The sequence below is a fragment of the Pomacea canaliculata genome, linkage group LG6 (genome assembly GCF_003073045.1).
Source record: "Pomacea canaliculata isolate SZHN2017 linkage group LG6, ASM307304v1, whole genome shotgun sequence".
NCBI classification, from domain to species: Eukaryota; Metazoa; Mollusca; class Gastropoda; order Architaenioglossa; family Ampullariidae; genus Pomacea; species Pomacea canaliculata.
In genome coordinates, this window is record NC_037595.1 from 25,027,879 (window position 1) to 25,053,374 (window position 25,496).

Here is a 25,496-nt window from a genome sequence, read left to right on the forward strand (position 1 = left end):
TTCAGCTGCAACTGATCAGTACATCCAACCAGACTACAAGAAAGATATAACCACATAAAAAACACTTTTATTAGGCTGAGTAATTAAATCTGTATATACTTTAAGTAAAAGCGAAATAAATGCAAGGAAACATTAAATTTTTCATTAAGGTGTACACATCCATTTCTGATCTAAAGCTTGATAAAATTTCAGCATGAATGGAATCTTAATAAAAGTAAAGGCAACATTAAAAACAAATTCAAATTTTTTTAAGCTTTGGAATGATATATTTACTCTAGGCTCTGATCACATAAAATACATTCTCAAGAATATTAACAGATAACAAGTTCTGCCAACATATTTTGAATACTTGTAAGTGTAGATGGAAGCCTTTGAATTTTAATGACAGGGTGTTTCTTTATCAAAAGTAGTGGGGGGTGGGGGGGAATTGGTGTTTTACGCCGTGTCAGCAGCTAAGGCTATATCACGGCAAGCAGCCAGCCCTGTAAACAGATGCCACGTGCAGAGAAAGAACGTGCCCGAGACGAGAAATGAACTCAGGGCAGCCAACCTTCACTGTATTGGTGACAGGCGCTAACAGCGCTAACCGTTGCGCCACCGGACCGCTCAAAAGTAGTGTGGGAAGCTAAAAGACTAGTACTCTGTGTCAAAAATAGAGATGGAGTATATGTTCTTCTTTAGCAGCATTGTAAACTGTTGGTTACAGTATTTGTACAGGTCTGTATTACAAATGAAGAGTGCCTTCCTCCTCTCCATTCGTCTCAAAACATGTCAAGTACATAAATGTACACGTTCACATAAATTTTAACTCTACAAAACATGAAAAGAAGGAAAACATCTTTTCCTGCAAATCCTAAAATGGAACTAGCAACAACGGTATCTGGAAATGCACATCAGCTTTTAATCCTCTTAGAGAAGGATCTATTGTGCTACACAATATTAAAAAAAAAATTACTCCTGAAGGGTGAGGACTTGTCTAAGCCAGGTGCTCAACATTCAGCCACTTTTCCACCTTTTTGTTTCATCTCAAACAGGAACAGTAGAAAGTCCAATTTCACTCAATATGGTCCCTTGCGGATAACCTATCTACAAGTTCATGGTTCTGAGAACAATGTTCAGCTGCTTCAAGAATCCACACATTCAGCAGCTTATCATCACTCTGGTGAAAACCATGTGCTCATAGTTAAAAAGCTATTTATAATAAAGCACACCAGTTTTTCTAAAAAAGGTTTGACACAGAATACAAAATGAGAAATGTTCTGCTACCCCTTGTACAAAGATCTTCAAGTTATACATTTAATAATGTCCTCTCTTGCTCTCTTTCATTCATTCATGTCTTCAATTTGATATATGTGTATACAATACAATTAACAAGGCATGCAGTCTGAGTAGTTAAGTTACAAGGTATTAAAAGCATGGATAACCATGCAATCAGTAAAATAATTTTCTACAATATATAAGAGTCAACTTTTCCTCACAAAACATGTTTGTTCTCTTTTTTTTTTCCTGCAAAACACTTGTGATAAACTTTTAACAGTTGCCCAAAGAATTTTCTAAGCATTACTAACTTACAGGTTTTATAAGATACAGCATTTATGTAAATCTGACTTCTGTCCAAACAAGGTGAAAAAAAAAGAATATCAGCTGTAAGTCAAAAAAGAAGTGTGAATAAACATAAATTCTGTAAATCTGCTGTGTTGTCAGTAGTTCCTTAGAAATACACCTGTTTGGCTTTGACACATTCACAATTCCATAATTTGGCACAACAGTGTTTTGCAATTACATCAAACAGATACAGAGAATAATGTAAAGGAGTTTCAATAATGTTCTAGCATCAACGTCTTGGCACAAACCGAATCTTATAGTCTTTTGGTAGGGAAACCACCTGATAGCCCTTGGCTGAAAGAGGTAGACTGGCCCCTTTGACAGGAACAAGGTCATATTTCTGTAGAATGCCAAACAGGAAGGTCAGCACAGTCAACTGAGAAATTTTGTTCCCAAGGCAGCCACGATCTCCTGAAGAAGCAGATATGATCATGGATAAACATAAAGAAAACATGTGCCCCCAAAAAACCCACAAGAAAAAGCAAAATCTCAGCTGCACAGTGTGCAAAGTTTAGCAAAATCTCTCGTCCATCTGAATATGTACAATTAATTAATGCCAATGTTTCATGTCCATGTTTCAGTAATCATAAATAATATTTATGTCACTAGTAATATTTGATTCTCTGCTTCTGGATACCAAAACTCAACAGGTACTGACAAGGAAATGTTAAAACTGTTAAGAATCATTAAACAACATGTATGACAGAGGAAATATAAAATAATAAAAGCAATTGTTGTAAATATTCTCCTTTCTCACATCTGCCAGATGAAATTTTCATTTGTAGATGGAATTTGGAGGATTTCATGAAAGACTGTACAGTACTTACCAAAGAAAAATGGAATGTACTGGGCAGGAAATGTGGCGCAACCTGATGCATCTAGGAAACGTTCTGGATTGAAGGTCTCTGGATTCTTGAAAACTTCAGGGTCCATAAGAACAGAGTCAAGGTTGGGAACAACAACAGCATTGTTAGGTATGCGATAGCCATGAAACTTGACTTCTTTCAGTACTGAACGAGCCATTGCAAATGGAACTACATTGGCCAGACGGAATACCTGTCAAAAGAAAATTACTATCACTACTAATAATTATATCTGATTATCAATTAGAATAAACAAATAATGCAAAGCAAATTTTCTCTTTGTAGCAAAGAATTGTGATGAGACATTAAAATGTAATGATAATGCATAGGACATAAAAACCCACAAAAATTAATCTTAAAAATCTTAAAGATATCACCAATGTCTTCTTTTTATGAAAACAGCAAAATGGTGACAAGACTACAGATTACCTTAAAGAAAGTAATTATCTGAATACAAAATGGCATCAGGCACATTTTTTTAACCTTTTAGTATTTACCTCAAGAACCACTGCCTCAAGGTAAGGCAACTTCTGGCGCACATCAGCTGTCAGTGGCACAGTGTCTTCTGGAAAGTTTGCATCTATCTCTGCCTGTGCACAGACCTGTACATCAGGGTAGTGCAGGAGAAACAACAGAGCCCATTGCAAAGCTCCTGCCATTGTCACTGTCCCATGCCAAAGGATGTCGTATGCCACAGCCTGCATGTTGCCTTCTGAAAAAACAAGCCATATTGGTGCTTCAGAATGATGCAGAGCCTCATCAGCTATCCAAGTTGCATCATGTACATACATCCTTCTAATACAAAAGATAATAAACAATGACAGAAAAACATTCAAAAAAATTTTAAGTTGGAAAACATCTTCACAATGTTTGAACAGAAGGTACAAACCAGGAAATCTAAAGCTTCTAAAGCATAAAGATTCAGCCGAACAATTTCTTGTTCCTAGATGGCTACAAATCCCATGCACAGTTTTATGTGACACGCTGGGCAGCCTTGAATATGAAAACAGACTCACTATTTACTGTACTTTCCTATTTACTTTCTGGAACATGAATATAGATGCATTTTTTATTAATAGATGTTTATTTTATAGAACATGAATATAGACTCACTATTTATTGTATTTTCCTGGAACATGTAAACACTCACTGTTTATTGTACTTTCCTTCTCATCTTTTTTTGCTGCCTTCTTTCCACTTGCTTTTCTCTCTTTTTCTTCCCTCTCTTTTTTCTCTTTGTCTGCACTCTCTTGCTGTTGTATGGCCTGTAGATAAAGGGAGATAAAATCTTCTCTCTCAGCATCCCCATAATGTCGATCACATTCGTCATTGATGAGCTTGCGGTGGATGTCAGCCATGTTTAGCCTCAAAAACTTGGTGTCAAATGTGTCTCCAATGAGGAACTTCTCAAATGGGAAAAAATTTGGCAGGCGACAGTCACTGTAGAGCTTGATGTTTTCATTGAAGTGGGATACCCCTTCAGTTACCCGTGGGTCTCTGGAATCAACAATGGAGGAAAAGCAGTTTGCAAATAAATACATGCCCTTAGCGAGAATTACATCACTAGAGCTTTGCAACAGACATTGTCAATGACGAAGGCACACCATGTCATGATAAATCACTTACCTTCACTGACATGATGGTTTCTGACATGCTCAGTTAACTGACACTCATCTATTACGAGGTATGCTCAGTTTTCTCTCATTTATCAAATTAACAAATGTGTGGTGTGCTTAGGTCCCATAAAGTATTACCAACCTTTCTCTTTGCAATATCATGGCTGAAGAATACCTCTTACCTGCAGTCAAATTTATGACCAAACAGCAAGGAACAGAGTGAAGTGAATATTGATGACTGAATGTAAGTGCGTGGGTCCACTGCATTCTGCTGGCTTTGCTTTATTGCTGAAATAAATTCCTTCATTTCTTCAAATATTGCCTTTTCCAAGCCTTTGTCTTGTAAGTATTCTATTGCTGTCCTTGTCACATGACGCTGCTCTCGCCAGTGACGTCCTGATGTGCAGATCACACCTGTCGATGAGATGGGGATAGGGATTGGGATCAATCAATTTGACTATTTACCAACATGAGCGCAGATAAAAACTGAATCCGCGGTAACCACAGCTACCACTCTATTCGACAACGCCAAAGGTCCTCGCTTTTATCAATATAACACCGTACGTCCTTGAAATACACTTTAATTTTTGTTATTTGTACATTGCATGAAAAATTCATGTCTGTCTTCAATATGATTTACTTTGGACTAATTGTTACTAACTGTACTTCAAGATTCAAAACTAAAATGTTATCTAATGCATTTGAAGAATGAGTATATAACTGAAAATGAAGCATATAATGGCCACTGTTTACGTGATGGTTTTGATAGTACTGAATTTGTGGCCATGTCGATTTTTTTATCCAGTGATCAACTTACCATAATGAAACAAGTCACAGTTTAAAATATCCGGTCGCCAAGCAACATTTCCACTGTCTCCTAAGAAGAATTCTTTGATGTTCTGGAAACCATTTATGACAATTACAAGCTGCCCTCCCAGCCAAAAACTAAATATGTCGCCATGTTGGCGTCTCAGGCGACGGAAAAGATCTGCTAAGTCACCCTTCACCAAGAGAGAATGAGCAAATCCTGGCCACACCCATTTGGGACAAGGAGGGAGACCCGAAGGTATGCGCACCCATAGATACAGAACGACAATCACCACCAAAAGTAAGATCAAAAAGTTGCTATAATGATATACCCAAGCTTCTATGCTATCTAACACGCTTTTCGACGCCATTGTTGATCGATCAACGCTTTCTCCCAGAGTTACGTTTCTTGGTAATTAAAAAAAGAGAGGGAAAGGTGTAGTTAAAAACTTTTTTGTTCTTTTCAGTTTTCTTCTTAATTTGTCGCGCAGTATAACAGTAAAGTTTATGCCGATGATTAAGTTCTTTATACAGAAGACCATTCTCGCTAAAGTACGATTTATAACAATGCTGTTAGACTTTACTACGATACTATACAGCAAGTCTAGTTTCGTTTTCTGCCGTCCTCAGACTCGGACGTTCTTCAACTTTCCCCATTTACATTAGTGTGTACATGATCATTATTTGTTAACCCGAAGTTCACATTTTTTACTTTGAAAAATGTAAGTATAAAGTGAACATTTGTGATTGATAGGCTAGCCTGTTTCACAACGTTTAACTAGTTTATTATTTTTGACACATGCAGATTTACAAAAGTAAAACTGGAAGCTTTTGTGCTGTGCAAAACTTTTATTAATCGATGGATTGAGTACAAGGGCAGCATTTTTTCAAATGTGCTATAAGAAACAAGTTTACTTTAAAAAAAAAAAAATATCATCATGCACAGAAGGAGGCTAAATTGTCAACAGACATATACAGTGATACCTCGGTTCTCGAACGCCTTGACTTTCGACCAAATCGGTATTCGACCAGGAAATTCGATAAAATTTTGTCTTGGAATCCGAACAAATATTTGGAACTCGAACATCCGAACGTCCGAGATGAGCCGAGTTGAGCCGAATGGCGTTCACTCTTGCCTTGCTTGCGTCATCAGTGTGAGTGCAGAGAGAGAGAGTGACGTTTTTGTGGAGAGTCATGAAATGTGTGCAAAATGGGCAGAAATCGCAAATTGTGTTGAACAACATCACCCTGATAAAGTGGTAGCAAATAGAGCAGTTAACATTTTTAATGACAATGTTATGTCCACTTTCCGCAAAATTTTGCAGAGGAGAAAAAAACAGCAAACAATTGACAAATTCTTCCGTAAAGAAATCAGACAAGCAACTGCAGAGCAAGATTCTGATTCTCCTCAGCAGAAGATACAGAGAACAGAAACACCCGAAGAGCAGTTATCCTCTGTTTTTATTGAAGAGGACTCCCCTTCAAAACAATAACCATCCCCCTTCCCTCCTCCCTCCACATTCATTCCCTCCTGCCATAAAGTTTGGTACAGGTACAGTAAATGAAACACAATTTACTGTACTGTACAGTACATTTTATTTTTTGTTTTGTTTTAATAAATACACTTTTATTTCTTATTTCTTGTTGAGAATCATGTTTTTCTACATATTATATACAAATTAGGCCAGTAAATAGGCATTTTCTGGGGCATGGAACGAATTAATCCAGTTTCCATTATATCCTATAGGTTTCATTGCTTCGGTTCTCGAACAATTTGGTTCTCGACCGTCCTCCCGGAACGAATTATGTTCGAGAACCGAGGTATCACTGTATATCCCAGCTTTGCATTGTAATTGACATTTAATAATTTAATACCATTAAAGGTACTGAGAAAAAAGTATATCTTCAGCCAAAAGGATATAAGTGAGAGGAATTGTGTTCAGTATAATAGGGGTTGTTCCCTATGTAACCTCTTTTTGTTCTTTGGGGAATAAGGTGGCAAGAGGCCACACTGGGCCAATTTTTTGTGTGAGGATGGTGCCAAATCTACCACACACTGTTTCACCTTTATCCTACTATGGACTCCGGTACCTGTTCCCAACAGCTGGGTTGTCTGGTGAAAATATGACATAACACTGCCCTTTTCAGAATAGGATTCTTGTCCGAAATTCATAAATATCCACTTGCGGAACAAGTTTTTGCTCTAAAATACAGTGCCTTTTGTTTATGTTGAAGCTCAGTTTTAAAAGCTATTCAAACAACCACAATCCACTGCTCACTAAACATCAGCATTAACATACTTTGCACAGTCCCAGTGGAAGAAAGTACTGAATCAACAGAATAAGTAAAATATAAAGAAACCCACCACTACAAAAAGAAAGGAAAAAAAAACCTGTTTACTCCTGGTCCGAAAACCTCATCACAGTTCTGCTGAAGGTTATCAGTGTGCATATGGTCCTTATCAAGAGATAAGTATGCATGTAACACAAAGTAAGAAAAATGATTTGGTCATTGAAGAAGACTTCTCATTTTTTCATACAAGCTGCAGGCAGTAGCAATGTTCTGGCTGGACAGGTGGCTGACTTCTGTAAAATTCATCTGCAGGGCCTTCAGTTCTTGTAGCAGTTTCTAATGGTGGAGCAAACAGAAATTTCTTCTAAGAGTGCTGTCAGTTAAAGAGAACTTGTTGCAAGGAAGACTAGTTTTTTTTTTTTTAAAAGTGTATCTTGTTTTGCTTACCTAGGAAAAATGTTTCAATTACCATAAATTCTGGACTATAAGCCACAATTTTTTTCCCAGCTTTAAATTCAGCAGCTTAAACAGTGATGTGGCTTGTTTGTGGATTTTTCCAATTCCGATTAATTTTGTTTTGAGTTCCATGTTAAAGTGTTAACTGTTTGCATTTTCAAATCAGAGTCGCATACAATTGAAGATTCAGATTATTTGCTCAAGCACACACCCTCGTCATGCCGAAATGCATACAATGCAGAAAATAAACCAGTGCCACTTATTTGTAAATAAAGTTGAGATAAAAAAATAGTGGATGCAACTTATATACAGATGCACGCAATAGACCAAAATTTATGGTAAATTACAAAATCTATTAAATGTGTATTTTTTTTAGGTGAAAAACTGGCCAAAATGAAATGCCCACACAAAACAATAAAGGAAAGAAAAGTAGTACTTGGTTTTATTCAGCACAAACCTCGATTCTGTCAGTCAGTTTCTGAACACTGCCTACTGTAAGTTCCTTGTGCACTCTGGCTGAGGGCTGAAAAGAAAAGGAGATCAGACATTTAAAAAAAATCCTATGTAATGGTTTACTCTTATCAAGTTGACATGAGCATTCATTAGATATTGTGGACATGATCTGCCATAATCATATTCGGGTTTTTTCACATGGTTTACATTTTTAATATAAAAACATTTGTATAAATTCCTGCTTGTGTCACTATCTTTAAAACCTGGAGTGTTTTAAAACATTGGCTAAAAGAAGGCCAAACATGATTAATGTTTTCCTGCTTAATCTGATTCACATGAATTTAAAAAATCATAAAGAGAATGCAACTGTTACTCTTTACATTCTTATGCCGAAGTGCCAACATCAAATAGAAAAATACATATTTAAAGTGTAAGTTTCTTGTAAGAGAGGTATTGGTCACATTCTCTTTCGAAAATGTTATTACAAATCTCACACTGACACTGATAAGTAAAACTCCTTTTACCTATTTTTACATGAGAATCTTATTTCTATATCGGATTTTCATCAATTATTACAAATGGACCAATAAATAAATAAAATGCCATCTGCATGCATCAAAATGATGACCTAAGAGATAATTATAGACATAAGAAACTTAACTTTGTGCCTGAAATATTTTTGGAAAGCCTACTTTGTGGCATTTTTAAGAGAATACTGTCAAAATGGCTATTTGTTTTTCAAACAAACAGGATGCAGAAACAGATCACAGGCTTACAGTGGATGTCAAAGGACATTTTTCTTTCAATCTCTATCATGTAATAAAGAAAAACAGAAGGTAGATGCATGCTGATGAATAATTTTTGTTAATTTCTAAATCATAAGAAATGGCAAAAAAAAAACATTAAAAAAAATTAAATCAGTGTTACAGCTTCTGTAAGCTAGAGTAAATCCCTCACCTGCATTCTTCGACCAAGTGCAATTTTGGCTTGGGCTAGCATCGACATATTGATAGATTTCATAATGACCCTGAAAGGGCAGACCTTTGAAATTAGACTATTTGTTTTTGTTTCACCAAGATTCTCCTCTATAAACACAGATAAAGGGGTGCTATTTGGGTCCTGAAAAGAACACTTGGCAAGAGGAGGTTTTAAAGCTGATCCATCCATCTGGGTCCAAGATGCAATAAGGGTGATGAGGCTAAAGGGTGTTTCAATATTAAAATCTTTGCCTGAAATGGGAAATTTTATTGGTTACAGCTATATAATAAATTTATTATATGGTAATAATACTGATGGTGCCCAGCATAACACTGGCTAAATTCGTGAATGGTAACTAATATTATGCTATATGCATCACATTTATGAAACTGACAAGGACAATAACCTATACATTATGCACTTTGTAAAGGACAAAATGCAAAACGCTGTAGTCAAATTTTGAAACATATGTGAAACTGAAATGGTCTACCAAAATATGTTGAACTTACAAAAGGTATCTGGTACAGCTTCACTGATGGTGTAGCCTTGGGCTTCTGCAAAGTTCACCTTATTTTCTGCAGAAAATTTTCTCCCATGTTGTAGACCATCTATATAATCATCCACCATCAAAGTCCTTGCAGAAAATGAGACAGTAGAATCTGTTTCTTTTTCTTGCAGAAAGTCAAACACATCTAAAATAGTTACTTGAACTGGTATAAACAAACATTCGTAAGGTTTCATGCTTTTTTCATTGCTCATCTCTTTGAGAAAGCGCAAAGACATCATGACTTGTACCATCAGTTGTGTAGAAAAAGTGAGATAAGATACTGGAATTCGGAAGCTGGCTTGCTGACCTGAAGACAAACCACGATAAAGAGCAAATGTGTGTGATGATGAGGGAAATACTTCCTTGCTAGGAGAATTGGAGCTGAAAAGGTGGTTATCCCCATAGCATTCTTGTATAACGACGGTAACACTCCATTCAGAAGTCAATGCTGCCAAACTATTATTCACCAGTCTAACCACCACAAAATGCTGGATGCAGTGGTATTCCACTTGTGACTGAACATTGACCTGACAGGACACTGGTGGTTGGTCTTTACTGATGGCACCAGCATGGTGATGATAAAGCAGCAGGCAAGATGCAACATTCATTTGTTGAAGAAAGGCATTGAGTCTACCGTGTCTTGCCTGCAGCTGTCCCATCTTGGTGCTGTTGATGTCGATGCTTACAAGGAGTTCCTGCAGTGACAGCTGAACATCAGATGAAGCAACACCATTGCCATCATCATCTGCTTCTTTAGCATCAAATGCAACTACATCCCCATTCGATGTCTGGCAAAGAAGTGTATCCTCTTGTGCTGCAAAATTAATATATATATTTGCATGTGCATGTAAAAATGTTAACATGATGGATCTGGCCTGTCATCAACATGCAGTCTCTGGTCACTGCCTGCCAACACAAAAGTGGTTAGTATCACAGAGTGAAATCTGTGTTCAGTGTGTAAATGCAGAAATTGTTTATTCCATAGGAAAAACTTGTTATATGCGTGCTGTGGCATGCTTAAAATAATCTTATAGCAGGTTTTACACAAATAATATTAAGTTTAACTGGGAAGTAAGATTAATTTATTATTTGCAAGTTATACATAACAATATTTTAGGTTATACTTTAGATGTTTTAATTTTAAAATCTACCTTATTCTCCACACAGTTGCAGACCTTATAATAAAGACAATAAATTTTGCTATGAAACTTTTTTTATGGCCTTTTATCTTCAGGTGCCAGCCAAAAGGTATCCTGGATGATTAAGTTAACTGCTAACATCTTCTTGATAGGCCTTGATTTAAACATTAAAAAAGCTTGCTTTGTCTGTTTTATAATCCTCAATTTTCAGTTTTATCGATCTTATCTTAACTGGACTTAAAAGTGCCAACTATCCCTTTGGATAGCTCAGGCTAACTTCTGGAGTAAAGAAATCAAAAACAAAACAAATTTTGTTTTCCCATTCATACCAAGTCTTTAAAAACCAAGTTAAAGAAAATGCTCTACTGAATTTGTGAAATATACCTGCATCACTGAAGGCAGTATGCTCACCTCTGACATCACTCATCAGCCACATATCTGATACAGAGGCTACATGTAGGCTGACACACTCAACCTGCACACTGTGCTTATCTCCTTCGCCCTCAGGACCTTTGGTCAGGGTGAGGTTGCACCTTTTTATGCCATGACCGGTGGAGAAAAACAACATCTCGCCTTTGCTGCAGCAGCATTGAATAACATCTGGCAATGTAAATGTTGTCACGACTCTGATGAATTTCTGGGTGATGTCATTAGATTCTGGGATGGTGGTGAGGATGCAACACAAGCCTGAGGAACCACAAACAAGGAAGGAGTCCACCAAGGAAGACAAAGCTGGCAGTCCTAGGGAAAGCTTCAATTCTGATGCCATCTTTTCCTTCTCTGACAAAACTCTCTTGACTTTGATGGAACAAACGTTGACCACAGGACATCCCAGGTGGCAAAGCAAATGCCAGTCAACCACAGTGCTGCTAGACTGGGCAGTGTCAACAGGTCTGTAATATACTGCACCTGATGAGCCTCCACATATCAGAATGGGTATGGACCTGATGGCAGAATTTGCTCCAAAAAAAGAAGAAAATAAATTTTCTGGCAGAACAAGCTGCGATGAAGAAACCAACACCTTTCCAGTGGTTGCTAGGAAATACAAAAATAACTGATCCTGTGAGTCTGGTTGCATGCACGATGACCAGAGATTTCTTGGACATGGCGGTATCAGTGTGTGTAAGGTCGTATCCAAACTGTTTGATAGTAGATTGTGCAAGGAGTATACACAAATGGAAATTTCATCTCCATTAATTCTTGAGACACACATGTGTTCACTTCCACAGCAAACATGAGTAACTACTCCGGTTAGTCTCATTACTACATCGTTATCTGACAGCCATGTCATTTTAGAAACTTGCACTTTATCAGGTGTGTGTTGGTCCTGAAGAAGGTCCTCAAATATAGATCGGTTCTCTTTGACGGCTTTTTGGGATGCACTGCAAAATACATATGTATTTCTGGAATACATACAGAAAAATTACAATTTCTGCTTCATGCAAAACAGCTCAATCTAATGAAACATAGCCAATAAACTTTAAATATTATAGTCATTTTGCTATGGGATACTTAAGTTATTTAAATATAAATAAAAACAATGAAATCATATTAAATCAAGTCAGGATAAGGTGATGAAGCTGTTAACACTATTGTATGTGTTGTATCAAAATTGCCTGGAAAAATAAGGCTGATTGGAAACTGTTGGAATGATTTATATACATTTCAGTGCTATGCACATTTTCAGCCACATTTACATAAATAAACAGCACATTTAAACTGACTTTTGTTCATTATCATACCTTGAAACATGGTTTGTGAGATGAAGGCAATTCCGATAGATTGTTCCATCTTGAACAGCTACCCATAAATACCACTGATCGTCCTCAAGTTTATGTAGCTCAAAAGTGGTTACGGTTTTAGGCGGTACTAAGATAGCCTGTACACAAATAATTGCAAGGAAAGGGGTATGGTTCATTGACTATTTGAAGTGTTGGAATAGTTGACTCAATATTTAAAGACACGCAATATTTATTTGAAGTAATCAATTGTCAGCAACTACGGTATTCAAAAATACGGAATTTTCTCTCTAACTTAGAGGCACGGCATCTTAGAGGCCTGACATCAGCTGTTAATTTCTCTTGTAGTGCTAGGCTAGTACTACGAACCATTAAACAAGGTTTATTTACCTCTCTTTGATCATCTCTGTATATCTGAAGTCTGTTGTTTATAAGTCTTGCTGCCAGACAAAACTTTGCTTTTTCATCAAATGCGTAAACAACGCGCTTGCGTTTAGAAAACGAAAGCATGTCAGAAATTTAAGTTAGTTCATCTGTCGTCTTGTTGTTCATCTTCTCCCGCGAGAATCGAAGTCTAAGAGTTCCTTCCCTTTAAAACTTAAAAGAAAGGCTAGTGAGTTCGTTTCTTTCTTTTTTTTCCTTCGTTGATACACAATAACCTGTATTGAGATACAAAGCAGAAAACACACTGGGCTGTTATAAATTTTGTGTGAAATATCCGGCTGATGAAAATCCTCGCTCCAGTGTATTATGTAATAAAAATGTATTATTCTGTCGCATTTTTTGCGCCGTCTCCAGTAATTTGACTTTTTATAGAAAGCAAAATTCTGAAAATGCTGAAAATAAGACTGAAACAGCATTATCTAAAGATTATTAAATTTATTATATTTTTGCGTGATCTTATAAAATTGGAGACAACAAAAAGAAAAGAAATCGAAGCCACTTTTCAGTTCTGTAGTAAGGGAGAGCAACAAAGGTACAAAGGGATCATTTAGGTTATTTGCGATTGCTTCCCTTAGATCTGAGAGCTCTGAAAGGCAGGCAGGTTGGGCTGTCACCCACTCCTCTAGAATAATGACATAATGACATAATGACAGATGTATACAACGATGGAATAAGTGAGTCATAGGTGACCGATCAGAAAAAAAAACCAAAATTTATTCGAGCCCTCCTGCCTTAGAAATCTGCTTGTTGGTTACCCCCCCCCCCTCAAAAAAAAAAATAAAATAAATAAAATAAAAATAACAACTACACACATGTACACTTCTCTGGACATTTATCAGCCGAGTGCACGGAAATCCAATCCCCTCATCCTAACACGAATTAGCACTTCTCTTGCTTAAGTCTGCAGAAACGTTTGGGAAGGTCTTAGTGGTCAAAGTTTTGTTGACAGGAGCCCTCAAAGTCTTTGCACAGCACTTCGGTGGATCAAGTGCGGACATAAAAGTAAGCTGTCTGCACTCAGAAACTCGAGAATACAATTAATTATCTATTAATTTGCTTGTTCTAGTAGAAAAAACTAGAGACCTGTGCAGTAATTACTTAATGTTTCTTATCACTGCATTTTCTTCAACCCGCCCCCGACTCTTCTTTTTTTCTGCACAGGTTTTGTCCCGTAAAGTGCAGGTTGAAGGTTTTGTGCTTTATGGTTGCCTAGAGTTTTCTCTCCTAATCTCCCAGATTTCCTTGCTCGGCTGCTGTTGTTCCTTCAGCAGCCGTGTGTTAGCGTTCCTTTGCCAAACCCGGATCATTTGAAGAATTTTCTGGCCATAATTACTTTCTACCACGATTCCGTGGCAGCAGAGCTGCTAATGAACGATCTTCATCTTTGTGTCGATGGAGCGACAAAGATTTCGGAGTGGGTGAGGAATTCGCTAGAATTTCGTTGGAGAAGTGTAGGGAGCAGGTGTAAAAGGATGCAAATTATGCAAAACGAAGGAAGGAAAGAAATGGCATTTGATATTCTTGTGCTGAAGTCCTGCAATCTTCAGTATACTGATATTTATTCTGCTCTCTGACGAGGGGATTTAGCACGATGTAGGGTCACTATGCAAACTCGTAGTACAGCTCTCCAAACCAACAAATTTATTGTGTTTGTCCTTACGTAAAATCATTTTTAAAAAAAGCAGGGCATGAAGTTTTTCTGCCAGTTCATAGTATGTCTAGCTGGTCAGTTCGGCTTCTTCTGTTTCGTTCAACTGGTTGTGTCAAGTGCTGTCCGCATGCTGTAGTTCAGGTGGGTTGGTGCTAGACCTACCAAGATGGCGTCTCGTGTTGTCTCGACTGCAGCATACCTCGTAGTTTCGGTAGACAAACACTCTAAGAACTCAAGAAAACCCTCTCGAACCTGCAAACCGTTTCGAAGTTACCTGTAAAGTCGCTTGCAGAGATGATCAATGAGACCGGATTGTCAGCAGTTCCTGAAGCTACACCGGGAGATGAAAAAGGAGGATTGGAGGAGGGAGAGGTGGGGTAGTGGAGCAGAAAACAAGCGGCTGTGCTTTGGTGACGAGCCGCTGACAGCAGGGGGTGCTCGTTAACGCGCGCGTGCGGACAGAGAACATAGCTTTTCTAGTCAGACGTCCACAAACAACACGGGCCGGAACGGAGGGGCTGTAAGAACCTCGGGGTTTGTTTATAGCACACAATAGGACGTATGCATAGACATTCTCATGGATTGCAATTTATCTCTTCTGATGGTGTTATCGGGTGACCATGATGGTGTAACGGAATTACCTATATATATATTAACGCATTACTCGGGAGGCTTCGTAAACCGGTGGTTGGTGCCGGCTTGGCTGTGAAGCAGACGGTCGGGGGGTTCGAAGCCTGTTAAAGCCTAAGGTTGGGGAAACTCCTCATCCCTTCCAGTGACTATCCAGCAGTTGCTTAGCAGAAACGGGTACTTGATTTATAAGCGAATGGTAGAGGGATCGGACGCGTAGTCTTTCTGAATGACCAACTATTAGGTTGATGCGTGTGTTGGTGGCCTGTTCCCAGACTCACCAAGGAAAAGCCAGACACTGTTGACACATACTGGCGGTCTTTGAGCTAACTCTAACCATAAGATGCTTATGTTGACGGTCTGTCCCTCCCTCTAAACCAGAGGATCGTCAGACCACTCGGGGGTCATCACGCGACATGCTGCCCACGCGCCTGGTGGGACTGGGTAACCAGACTCTGGAACGCGTGCCTTCGGCAAGCACAGCTCCATGGGGTGCACGTGCTAATGAGCCATGCCCATCATTCTAAAGGGAGGAACTGTAAAAGGGGGCTCGGGACCCGCTCCTGGGTGAGTGCTTCTGTACGACTTGAATGGGTGGCCCTCGCGATGACGAAGTCGTTACCGGCCATTAAAGACCACTATTTCTTTTACCGCCCAGAGTGAGGGTGGTTGAGGTGGGGTGGAAAGAGTGATTACTCCTGTCTTTCTGCTTCTGTTGGGAAATCAGGGTCCTGTGTTTCGAGTTCCTTGCGGTGGAATGTTTGAACAGTGTGGAAAGGTCGAGCCCTTGCCAAAAATTGTCCTCGTTCTCACAGTAAACCAGGATGTCTGTATACATAATAGTATACAGCAGCCAAATAGTAACGATTGTATACAACAGTATACAGTGATCAGAGAGTGACGACTGTAAACATTTGGACTTTTATAAAACGTTTCATGGTGTTGTAGTTGTTCGTGGTGGTGTTGGTGGTGGTTGAGATGATGATGATGGTAGAGGTCTTGTTTCCTTTTTTCTTTATCCTTTTTCCTGGTCATTCAGCTGACTTTCTCTGGTTTTCCTTTGCGTTTGGATGGAGTGTGTAAGCCGCGACCTCAGGCGGTCTGCTTCTAAGAGTCCAGAGAGACAAATAATCATGATATGCTACTTTTTTCACAAGTGTGTTACCTGATATACATACAAATTTCTTTCTAAATCCAGTCTTTCATTCATGCAAGTATTATCAATTATTATCTGTGTCAGAAACGAGGAAGAATTATACGCCTAGTATAATAAGAGAGAAATTACAAATGGGAAGCCGTTCTGTCAACAGATGGAAGTCAACTTCAGTTTCAAATTTGATGAAAATAAACTTCTTCCTTCTGCACCAATAACTCCGGGCTCAAACACCAGAACTAAACTTTTTGATTCATTCTAATTCCACGTCCGCTGGAAACTAAAAATATACTTATATTCCTTTACTCAGATAATCCTAACATTAATTAAATAAAATTAGAAATGTTTTCTTTCATTACACCGTCTCCCTGCACACAGACAGAAACTATTCAGATCCCACTCTCTAAATCGTTGGCAAATACTCTCTATTTATTCACAAGCAGGCGAAAAACTTGAAGCTCATTAATTTAAACTTTCAGTGACAAAGCACCGGCACTCGTCGCAATGGTAATTAAAGGTGACAAGAGGATTGAGGGAGATTGTGAGGCTTGTGGGAAGTAGTAAACTGAAGCTAGGATGGAACAGAGGGAAAAGTCAAACGAAGAAACAATTAACACTCCAGTTCCACCTTGCTTGGGACTCTGTTTGCCAGTCAACCTCAGCCTTCGTCCTCATTATGCAAGGGCTCTTTGTCCTCCCCCCTTTTTTGATTTGCGAGGAAGGGGCTGAACTGTTGACCTTGTGGACAAGCCTATGTAAGTCCTTGCAAGAATGAAAGGCCGAAAATGTGTCCAAAATCATTTAATGGCGCCTCTTTGATGTTGCATGCAGCGGTGAAAGAAAACATGTCACCAGGCTTTTCATACTCTGGCAGTTCTTTCTTATTAGTTTTATTTTCCATTAGGTAGTGTTTAATAACATTGATATCAGCCATTATTGTTGTACAACATTTTTTAGACAGTTATTTGCATGTCAACCGTCATATCTTCTTCAGGATTGTGGCCGCAGGAACAGTGAGTGGTTCAGCGTGACTAGGTTACCTCTTTTACCTTTTCCTATGGCGATCATTTCTTCTGAAAAGCTGTTGGGTGGGCAGGGGGTGGGTTTTAGCCATAGGACCGAGCTGGACGCGAACTACACTCTCTCCACAGTCGAGTGCTATAGGAATTTAAGCTAATAACATTGTTTTATTATTGTACATACTCGGGATGACAGATTATGCAACAGCCGAACTCCTGATTCCTGAGTTCTCCTTGGTTTCTTTCCATTTTTTTTATTATATAGAGTATAGTGAGGATCTGAGCTTTCTTCCTCAGGGAAACTCACTGCTTACTAAATTAACAGCTTCTGCTGCCAGTAGATATCAATGCGAAGCAGGTTCAGATAATAAATGCCTTTCAGCACCAGGCTGATAACTCAAAGCCACACAGACACGCTCTTCGGAAAAGGACTAGAGAAAAGCTTCGTCTGCCTGGTACGTATAGACCTGCGCGTGGGGTCGCCGTGTGAAGCTGGTTTTTCCTAGCGACGAGGTGCACGTGCGCGGACCAGTTAACACCTCGATAAATGTCATGCGCCGGGGCGCGGACCCACCGCCCGCCGATGGCGAGCCCACTGCAGGCCGAGCACGGGCCGCCCGTCAGGGGCCTCAGTGGCTTTGTTTGGCAGCGCATTATGTGGAAATGAAATTTTGAGGCCCGCAAGCTTTTGTCAAACAAGGTCTGCGTTCCGATGGAGCTGTACGCCAGGCAGCTAAGTATACCTGTATGCTCTATGTGCGAGCGAGTAGGGGGTAGAAAGGAGAGAGAGAGAAAAAAAAGAAGAGGAAGGTATCATTGGAAAACAGAAGAGGATGCTCCTGCCCCGCAGGACGCTGGAAATCAGGCGTTGGGAGTCATGTTTGTGAGGGATTGTAGAGTCGCTTCACTGACAATGAGACAATTAGAACCTTGGAGATGCATATGGAAGTAAAAGTGTAAAAAAGGGAGGTAATAATGGGTGGCTGGGTGTTGGAGGGTGTGGGGTGGGGTGCTGGCATCCTTTAGGTGCAAGTCAGATGCCGTGGCCTCAAAGGTTCTGTGACTATAGGGAGAGGGATCATCCCACGTGCCTTTGGTATGTGGGCAGGGGGATATGAGAGGCTGAAAATATTTACCCTTGGCGAAGCAGCTCGTTGACAAGTAGGTGGGGGAAAAATCAAAAGCTGAAAAAAAAAAAGACAACGCGATCTTCCTTAATGGTTTTTAGGCTTGTTGGGTGGTTGATGAGAAAAGTGCCTCCCTCCCCGTACTATTTATTCTATGAAAAGTGCGTTTTGTGCGGAGGGAAGGAGGATGAGGCTGTCGGCTGGAGGTTAGAATAGACGCTTGATGGTTCTTCACTTGCTCGGTGATAGGAAAATCCCTCTGTCCACCCAGCAGACGGAGAACCTGATACAGCAGAAGAGGTAAAATGTGGCTGGAGTAGTCTTAACCCCCAACAGCCACGTGTAACCTGCAACTGAAGGGTCAACAAAAGAGCGGAATGAGTGAAGGACCCCTTTGTTTTTATTACACACTTTTATTTAACTCGGTAGGTATGTCTGTTCATGAGAATTTGTAATCGATTTTCATCCACTTCCCATCGTCCTAGAGGTCTGATATTTTCACCAACTCATTTCCGGTGACAGTGCAATATTAAATCCTTTCCAGTCCACAAGTAGTAAACTAATTTAAATGTAAAAAAATTTTATATGGGAACTTATAGGCTGAAAAAAGCAGCACTTGAATTTGAAATGTACTAAAAAAAGGGGTGGGTGGGGTGGGGGTAAAATAATCGTTTTCCTTAGGTCTCGGAATTTTTTAAAATACATATAACTTATGTAAAATTCTGAGGGGCACTCTTACAAACACTGAAAGAAAAGCATTACCATACTATAAAATATTTCCAAGAGGGCCGAAGAAAATCCCGAAACTTAAGGATAAAAAAAGAATTTTTTTTAAACGTGGTTTAAAAACATTAATTTTATTAAGAGTTTTTTTTCTAAAGGCGGAACTAGAGGAGATGAACTACCCAGAGGGTTGACGGGTGGTTAATGGGAGTTTGTAAATTGCAATAAGGACACAGGTAAATACCAGTAAATTTGGATTATCGAGTTATAGGTTTTAATGTAATAGTACAATATATTACTGTTGTTGTTTTTTTTTGGTTTTTTGTTTTTTTTGTTATTTTGTTTTTTGTTTTTTTTGTGTGCCTATTTTGACATACTGGAAGGCCAGCTCTCGAGAGGAAGCTGGCATTTGCAAAGCATCATCAGGTCCGTACAGCTTGGTGTCGAACCCTCAGTTCCTGGAGAAGCCTCCACTCCTGTAGGATATACTCCATGGTTTGGTCTACACCTCCACAGGAGCGCATTGGGATGACACCAGATGTAGCTTCCGGTAAAGATAATGTTTTAGTCTGTGATGTCCTGTCCTGAGGTGGAAAGTTGTTACCCGGTCTAATCTGGACAGATAGGGGTAACTGGTGGCTGGGGTGGTCTGTCGTCAGTTTGAAGTAGACGACTAAAGAGAGGGGTTGAGAGAGATGAGAGTGTGTGAAGTGCGGCAGTGCCGCAAAGTTAGACCTGCTTCCCCGGTAATCCCCTGACCCACGGCGTTGAAAATAGGAAGTCAAACGGTCCCAGGGCGCCGATACCCTTGCACCACCTCCACCCCCTTCCTACCCACCCCCATCCCCGACTTCCTCTCACCCTGCGCCAACATGGCCGCTCCCTATTTCTCGCACTGTCTACCCTCACCCACCCTGCATGCCCTGCACCCCAGCACCACCACCACGCGCGCCCACCCAGCATGCAAACAGGGAGCATGCTCGAGGGCCCGCCGTTCAGACGGCCGGACAGGACGAAGGCAAACGCTGCGCCCGAGAGGTGCCGTCCCGCGAGGTTTGCTCGGCTCAGTTGTTAATTAGCACGGTTAATTAGCAACACGAGGATGCACAGAAGACGAGTGAGTCGATGTGGTTGAGGAGGGAAGGTAAAGAGAGACCATCCTACGTGCTGTTTTTCCAAAGTTACTTCCCTTTCACACGATGAACCTTAGAGGACTTTTTTTTTGTGGTGGACAGGTAGGTCATACCCTTGTCCCCCTCCGCCTCCCGCAGCCTACCAACCCTTCATTTTAGCAACTCGCAAAATACGTTTCTTTCGGTCTCACTCAAGAGTCAAATGTTTATAAGGCGTGGTCATCAAAAGTTTACAAATCATCAAATCATTTGGCGTAAAGAGCATTTCTTAGAAAAAAAAATAAAGATGTATATTAAAGGTGGAGTGGGTTAGAATATAAGAAAAGAATAAGTAGTAAACATCTGGAAATTGTTTATAAAATGGAAGGTCATGTAATTAAACAATACAGGTAGGTTTCCCCGTGAAATAAAATAGTTTTACGGAGAAAGCGAGTCCAACCACTGGAAACACTTTCATTTTTTTCTTCCTTCCCTTCTCCTGACATGTCACTGTTCGACATATGCTCTAATGTCTACAGTTTCTACACTAAACCGAGGCCGCATGTGTATGTGTGCATGGTCGGATAGTAGAAAGCCGACAGGTATTTACACTGTTTCAGACGAGGACTGCGAGATAGTGGGTGAGAGGGACTGACCTCTCCCCAGTTCCCAAGCATCGCCAAGTGACCACCTGTCTTGGATATGTCTCTCCACATCAGCTGCAGCACCACCTGGTGCCGCAAGTTTTGCCGATGCCTCGAGCCGGAAGGTCTTGGGAAAGAAAGAAAGTCTGACACGCGTTCTTTGGGGCCTTCCTCCCACCCGGGGCCTTCCTTGGAGACAAGGCTCACCTTTGCTTGCAGCACACCTGCTGCCGTGACATGACGAAGCGTGCAGCAGGTCTGGAACGCTGACTCGCGCCTGAAAGTCATCGCAGACGATTGTTTTGGAACACTCTAGCTGTGGTTTCTTGTTGCCTTCTCTTCCTTGGGGACACGACTTATCTTCGCTTGTACAGCTGCTACCATGCAATGATGGAGTGGGTAGTGGAACGTGACACCGTAGATTGGGACGTGACGTAACGTAGCTAACTAGCTGGTGATGTAACTGCTAGGAAGTGGGAGGAAGTGGGGAACATAGCTTTATGGATTAGTTTAATAATAATAATAATAATAATAATAATAATAATAATAATAATAATAATAATAATAATAATAATAATAATAATAATAATGTTGTCCATTCACCTAATATGCTTTTTTCTTTTCGTCCCTTAATCTACGTCGACTTTGGTGTCTCCTGTTTCCTTGTGCTCAGCGACCATGTGAAGTCGTGATCTGTAGACATGAGTGTGCATGTGAAGGAAGTGAAATAAAGTAGTAAGAAAGAAAAAGAAACAACAACAACAAAAACAACCCATTCCGAAACAGCTCAGCGAAACACGAGAGGTTTTGTACCTGATTTTCCTTCCCCGCGCGTGTGGGTTCCGCACGTGCTGAAATGATTCAATGCATCCGGCAAATTTTGAATCATCTTTTTGCCCCTGGCTGATTTATGGGCGAATAACTAGCGTGGAAAGATGTGCATAGCACACGCGTGGGGGCCGGCATGCAGTTGCAGCCCTTACTTTGCCGACATGGATAGCAGCACCAACAGCAAGAAAAAACCTGGGCAACAATCAACTCGCCATCCCAGCACTCCACGAATGTTGGTGTCATTGTGTCTTCACACGGTGCGTGAAATAGGCCCGATGGTTGCCTCCCCTGCCGACCACGAACAAGCCAGAGGAAGAAATCAGAGGAGGAGGAGGAGGAGGAGGAGGAGGAAAGAAAGGAAGTCAAAGAGGGAGTGGAGGAGGTAGGGAAGTTAAGGTGGAAGGGGAGAATGGCGTTCTACTGAAGTCAACCGACAGCTGCACTTGCGGCGTTTGTCTTAATTACCTCCCTTTATCTTGCCGTTTTCTTCGACATCTTGTACATCCACACGGGGGCGTCGCGGTACTATTGCCAATGAACGGTGTCAAGAAAACAAACCGCGTCTTTTCTGTTCTCTCTATTTTTTCTCTTTTTCTTTTTCCATTCTTTTACTCCTCACAAGAAAAAAATAATACACTAATGTCCCTATTTTCAAAATTGACTCAAAGGGACTACAATAGAATAGCCTTCTTCATCACCAGCAAACCAAAGCAATATTTATTTATATTAAAACTTATTATGACACTTTGAGCTTATTGTCCGCCGGTGACAAATCTAGCAAGAGGATCCTTATTGAAGTTTCATAAGGAGCAAATGTAATAAGCCATTTAATAATAACAACAATAATAACAACTATCTGTGTACGTTTATATTAACATCCCGTGTAAAGCTCTTTGATACTGTAAAAGGTTGGCAGCTTACGGAATGTTTTCTCGTAAGGGTGACGGCTTGATCGTCATTGGATTGTCACTTTGTTTCTCTCGCTTCCTCTTTAAGTGTTTTCAAACATATATTATATATTTGTGTTTAAAGGATATAACTGAACACCTCACACACGTGCGTTCACCAGCTCGCACACACGCTCGCACGCAGGGATCGTTGTGGTGGGTGGGGGGACCGGGGGACCAAGGCCACGTGTTCCACAGGGGCGACAATCCATGAGATAAGACAATGCGCCAGGCATGACCTGCGAAATACTCTTGGCAGCAGCATTGTAGATCAGCAGCTTTGTGGAGTTGTATTTGGTTCAGGGCGACCCCTTCGTCTCCTCCCACAGGCGTCCGAAAAATTCGATACAAAAACCTGGCCTGCCCAAGGGCCTTGACGGGCGGTGTTGTGGGAACAGGTACGTCCCTCGCCCAGCTCCCTCGGTGTGTGTGAGATAGAGAGAGAGATGAAGCTGTGAGGGGGAAGGTGTTAGGTTCTGATGAACTTGACAATGAGGAGTTCATCAAGAAGGACGATTCCTTTGCTCAATGTTGCTGACATCACCTTTCCTTCAGTAATAACGAGTAAGAAAATCGCGAGAAGTCCAATGACCCGGTGTGCTTGGAGCAAGGATTGGATCACGACTCCTTCCATTACTACCATGCGATTAAAATGATTTACTCATTGTAGTAAAAAAAAAAAAATGATCGTTTTAAGGAGGGATGGGGAAGCAAAAATGAAGGAAAAAAATGGAGTGAACGAACAAATGAACGTACCATCAGTTTTATATTATAAATATAGGATCCTCATGCATCTTTTATTCGAAAGGGAAATAACCTACAATTCGTAAAGCTGTTTCTCCCATCCACATCCTCCCTGCGTCACTAGAAAGCCGTAACCTGCGGTGATGGGGAATGGAGAAGGGATATAGAAACAAAAGTAAGTTTTCTTAGTGGTGATGATGGTAAGTTTAACAACAAGAACAAGAAAACTTCCCATCGTCTAGTTTAACCTTTTTTTTTTTCTTTCATGCGGGAAGATTAGAAAATGGACTCTTGGGTTCTTCTTCGACATTTTTGGACCCCAAACGTTTCTGGATTAATTTGATGTTAAAATGTTTGAGTGTGTTGCGGCTTATGGTTCGGCTCGAGGAGTCAGTGACAGCAAGGTCACGTGACAGGATGGTCTCGATGCAGCGTCTGCTAGGTCATCCTCTTGCTCGGATCATCTTTCAGTGTGGAGTCTGGTTGCAGGACAACTGGCATCCTGGTTAAGTGGCGGAACCCCATGACATCACTGCTACTGGATAAGGCTTTTACAACCTTGCTATGAGAGAGAGAGAGTATATCTAACAACTTCAAGAAGGTTAAAGATACAATATGTAAACATGTAAAAATTTATTTGCTACAGACAAAAGACATCACTGTGAACAACCAGATAAAGTGACAAAAAAATCTATACAACTTTTATTCACTATGGTAACTAGGATTCAACAACGACTGTCCCTTGAGATATCACAGGGAAACAACGGTTGTGTTAAAGTAGGGCGCTTAGAGTAACGGGCCTTTAAAAATGAGCTTCTCGATATAGAATATAGAAAGGGCAAAGGGGCCTACCAAACAGGTAACACCAGTACTTCACGTCTGCATCCTTGGACAATCGTGACCGTTATTATTTTATCGCAATGATGGACACATGGGTTACAGGATGTAGGACAGAGTTATCGACTTTGACTGGTCTGTGATTGTGCTTACAAGATGGAGGTCAGTATCAGGGTTTAAAGTCTTCGAGAAGGTTGAAGCATTAGATGGTCAAAGCAAATCAACAGTACGGAGAGAGAACTATGCATACGTATCCAGAATATAAGTTCATGGTTTCCTAACTGGGAGACTGCGTGGAAGGCCTGATGAGAGCATCAATACACTCCGCAGCAGGTGACAAAGTGATGGTCTGTTTACCTGCTCCTCCGAGGTGGGAGGAAATGCCACAACTACCAGCAAGGACAGCAGGGTGTCTTTTTTGATCTGTGGAGGCGAGTTTTTTTCTTTCTTTTCATTTTCATACCCAGGGAGCTTATCCGCGATGGCTAATAGGGTAGTTCCTCGAGATCGAAATGAATAGTTATAGGTCCGTACCCAAGTTCATGTGTATTAAGTAGTTAAATGATGCATCATCCCGCCGACAGCCGACTTTTAACTCTGTAAAGTTGATGTAATAATAATAATAATAATAATAATAATAATAATAATAATAATAATAATAATAATAATAATAATAATAATAATAATAATAATAATCATCATCATCGTCATCATCATCATCATCATCAAACATTACAATTAGTCACAACCACAGTAACATTTGTACCATACCACCCAGCACACACACACCAGATCTCACTCCACTTCATTAAGCTTCTTCGGATTTTAAAGTGGAGATGATTTGTTTGGCTTACAACTCAATCCTGATGTCGACTGACAGATAAACGGACCCTTGATTTTTTTTTTCTTTCTTTTTTTGCCGAACTGCTGCATAGCAATGAGCATAACCAAGAAATACAATAATGAAGAATTGTAAAGCGAAGAAAGTAGCAATTCTCTTGGGTTTCAAGGTTGTCCTGACACCGCCCGCCACCAGGTCCTGCCCGTCCCACAGCCTCCCCGCGTCACCCCCACGTCAAGGGAGGGCACTGGGCCGCAGTACTGTGTGTCTGTTGTGTTGTCCCTGCTAATCCGCACTG

General features: G+C 40.3%; 2 protein-coding genes across 3 annotated transcripts; both read right to left on the reverse strand.

Moving 5' to 3' along the window:
• Window positions 1-612: 612 nt before the first annotated feature.
• On the reverse strand, window positions 613-5,405 carry LOC112566712 (cytochrome P450 2B5-like). Its single transcript, XM_025243044.1, has 6 exons — window positions 4,902-5,405; window positions 4,267-4,498; window positions 3,619-3,965; window positions 2,966-3,180; window positions 2,433-2,661; window positions 613-2,016 (listed from the first exon to the last, which is right to left on the reverse strand). Exons 1-6 carry the CDS (start codon window positions 5,260-5,262, stop codon window positions 1,835-1,837), a joined length of 1,566 nt encoding a protein of 521 aa, XP_025098829.1. The 5' UTR covers window positions 5,263-5,405; the 3' UTR covers window positions 613-1,834.
• A 1,225-nt stretch (window positions 5,406-6,630) lies between these two features.
• LOC112566711 lies at window positions 6,631-13,068 on the reverse strand. Of its 2 annotated transcripts, none has more exons than XM_025243043.1 (7): window positions 12,886-13,068; window positions 12,499-12,635; window positions 11,168-12,138; window positions 9,580-10,431; window positions 9,050-9,321; window positions 8,097-8,162; window positions 6,631-7,519 (listed from the first exon to the last, which is right to left on the reverse strand). In XM_025243043.1, the coding sequence occupies exons 1-7, from the start codon at window positions 13,003-13,005 to the stop codon at window positions 7,400-7,402; spliced, it is 2,538 nt and encodes an 845-aa protein (XP_025098828.1). In that variant the 5' UTR covers window positions 13,006-13,068; the 3' UTR covers window positions 6,631-7,399. The 2 variants fall into 2 exon arrangements, with proteins under 2 accessions (XP_025098828.1, XP_025098827.1); XM_025243042.1 differs by having other exon boundaries at window positions 11,141-12,138.
• Window positions 13,069-25,496: the final 12,428 nt, after the last annotated feature.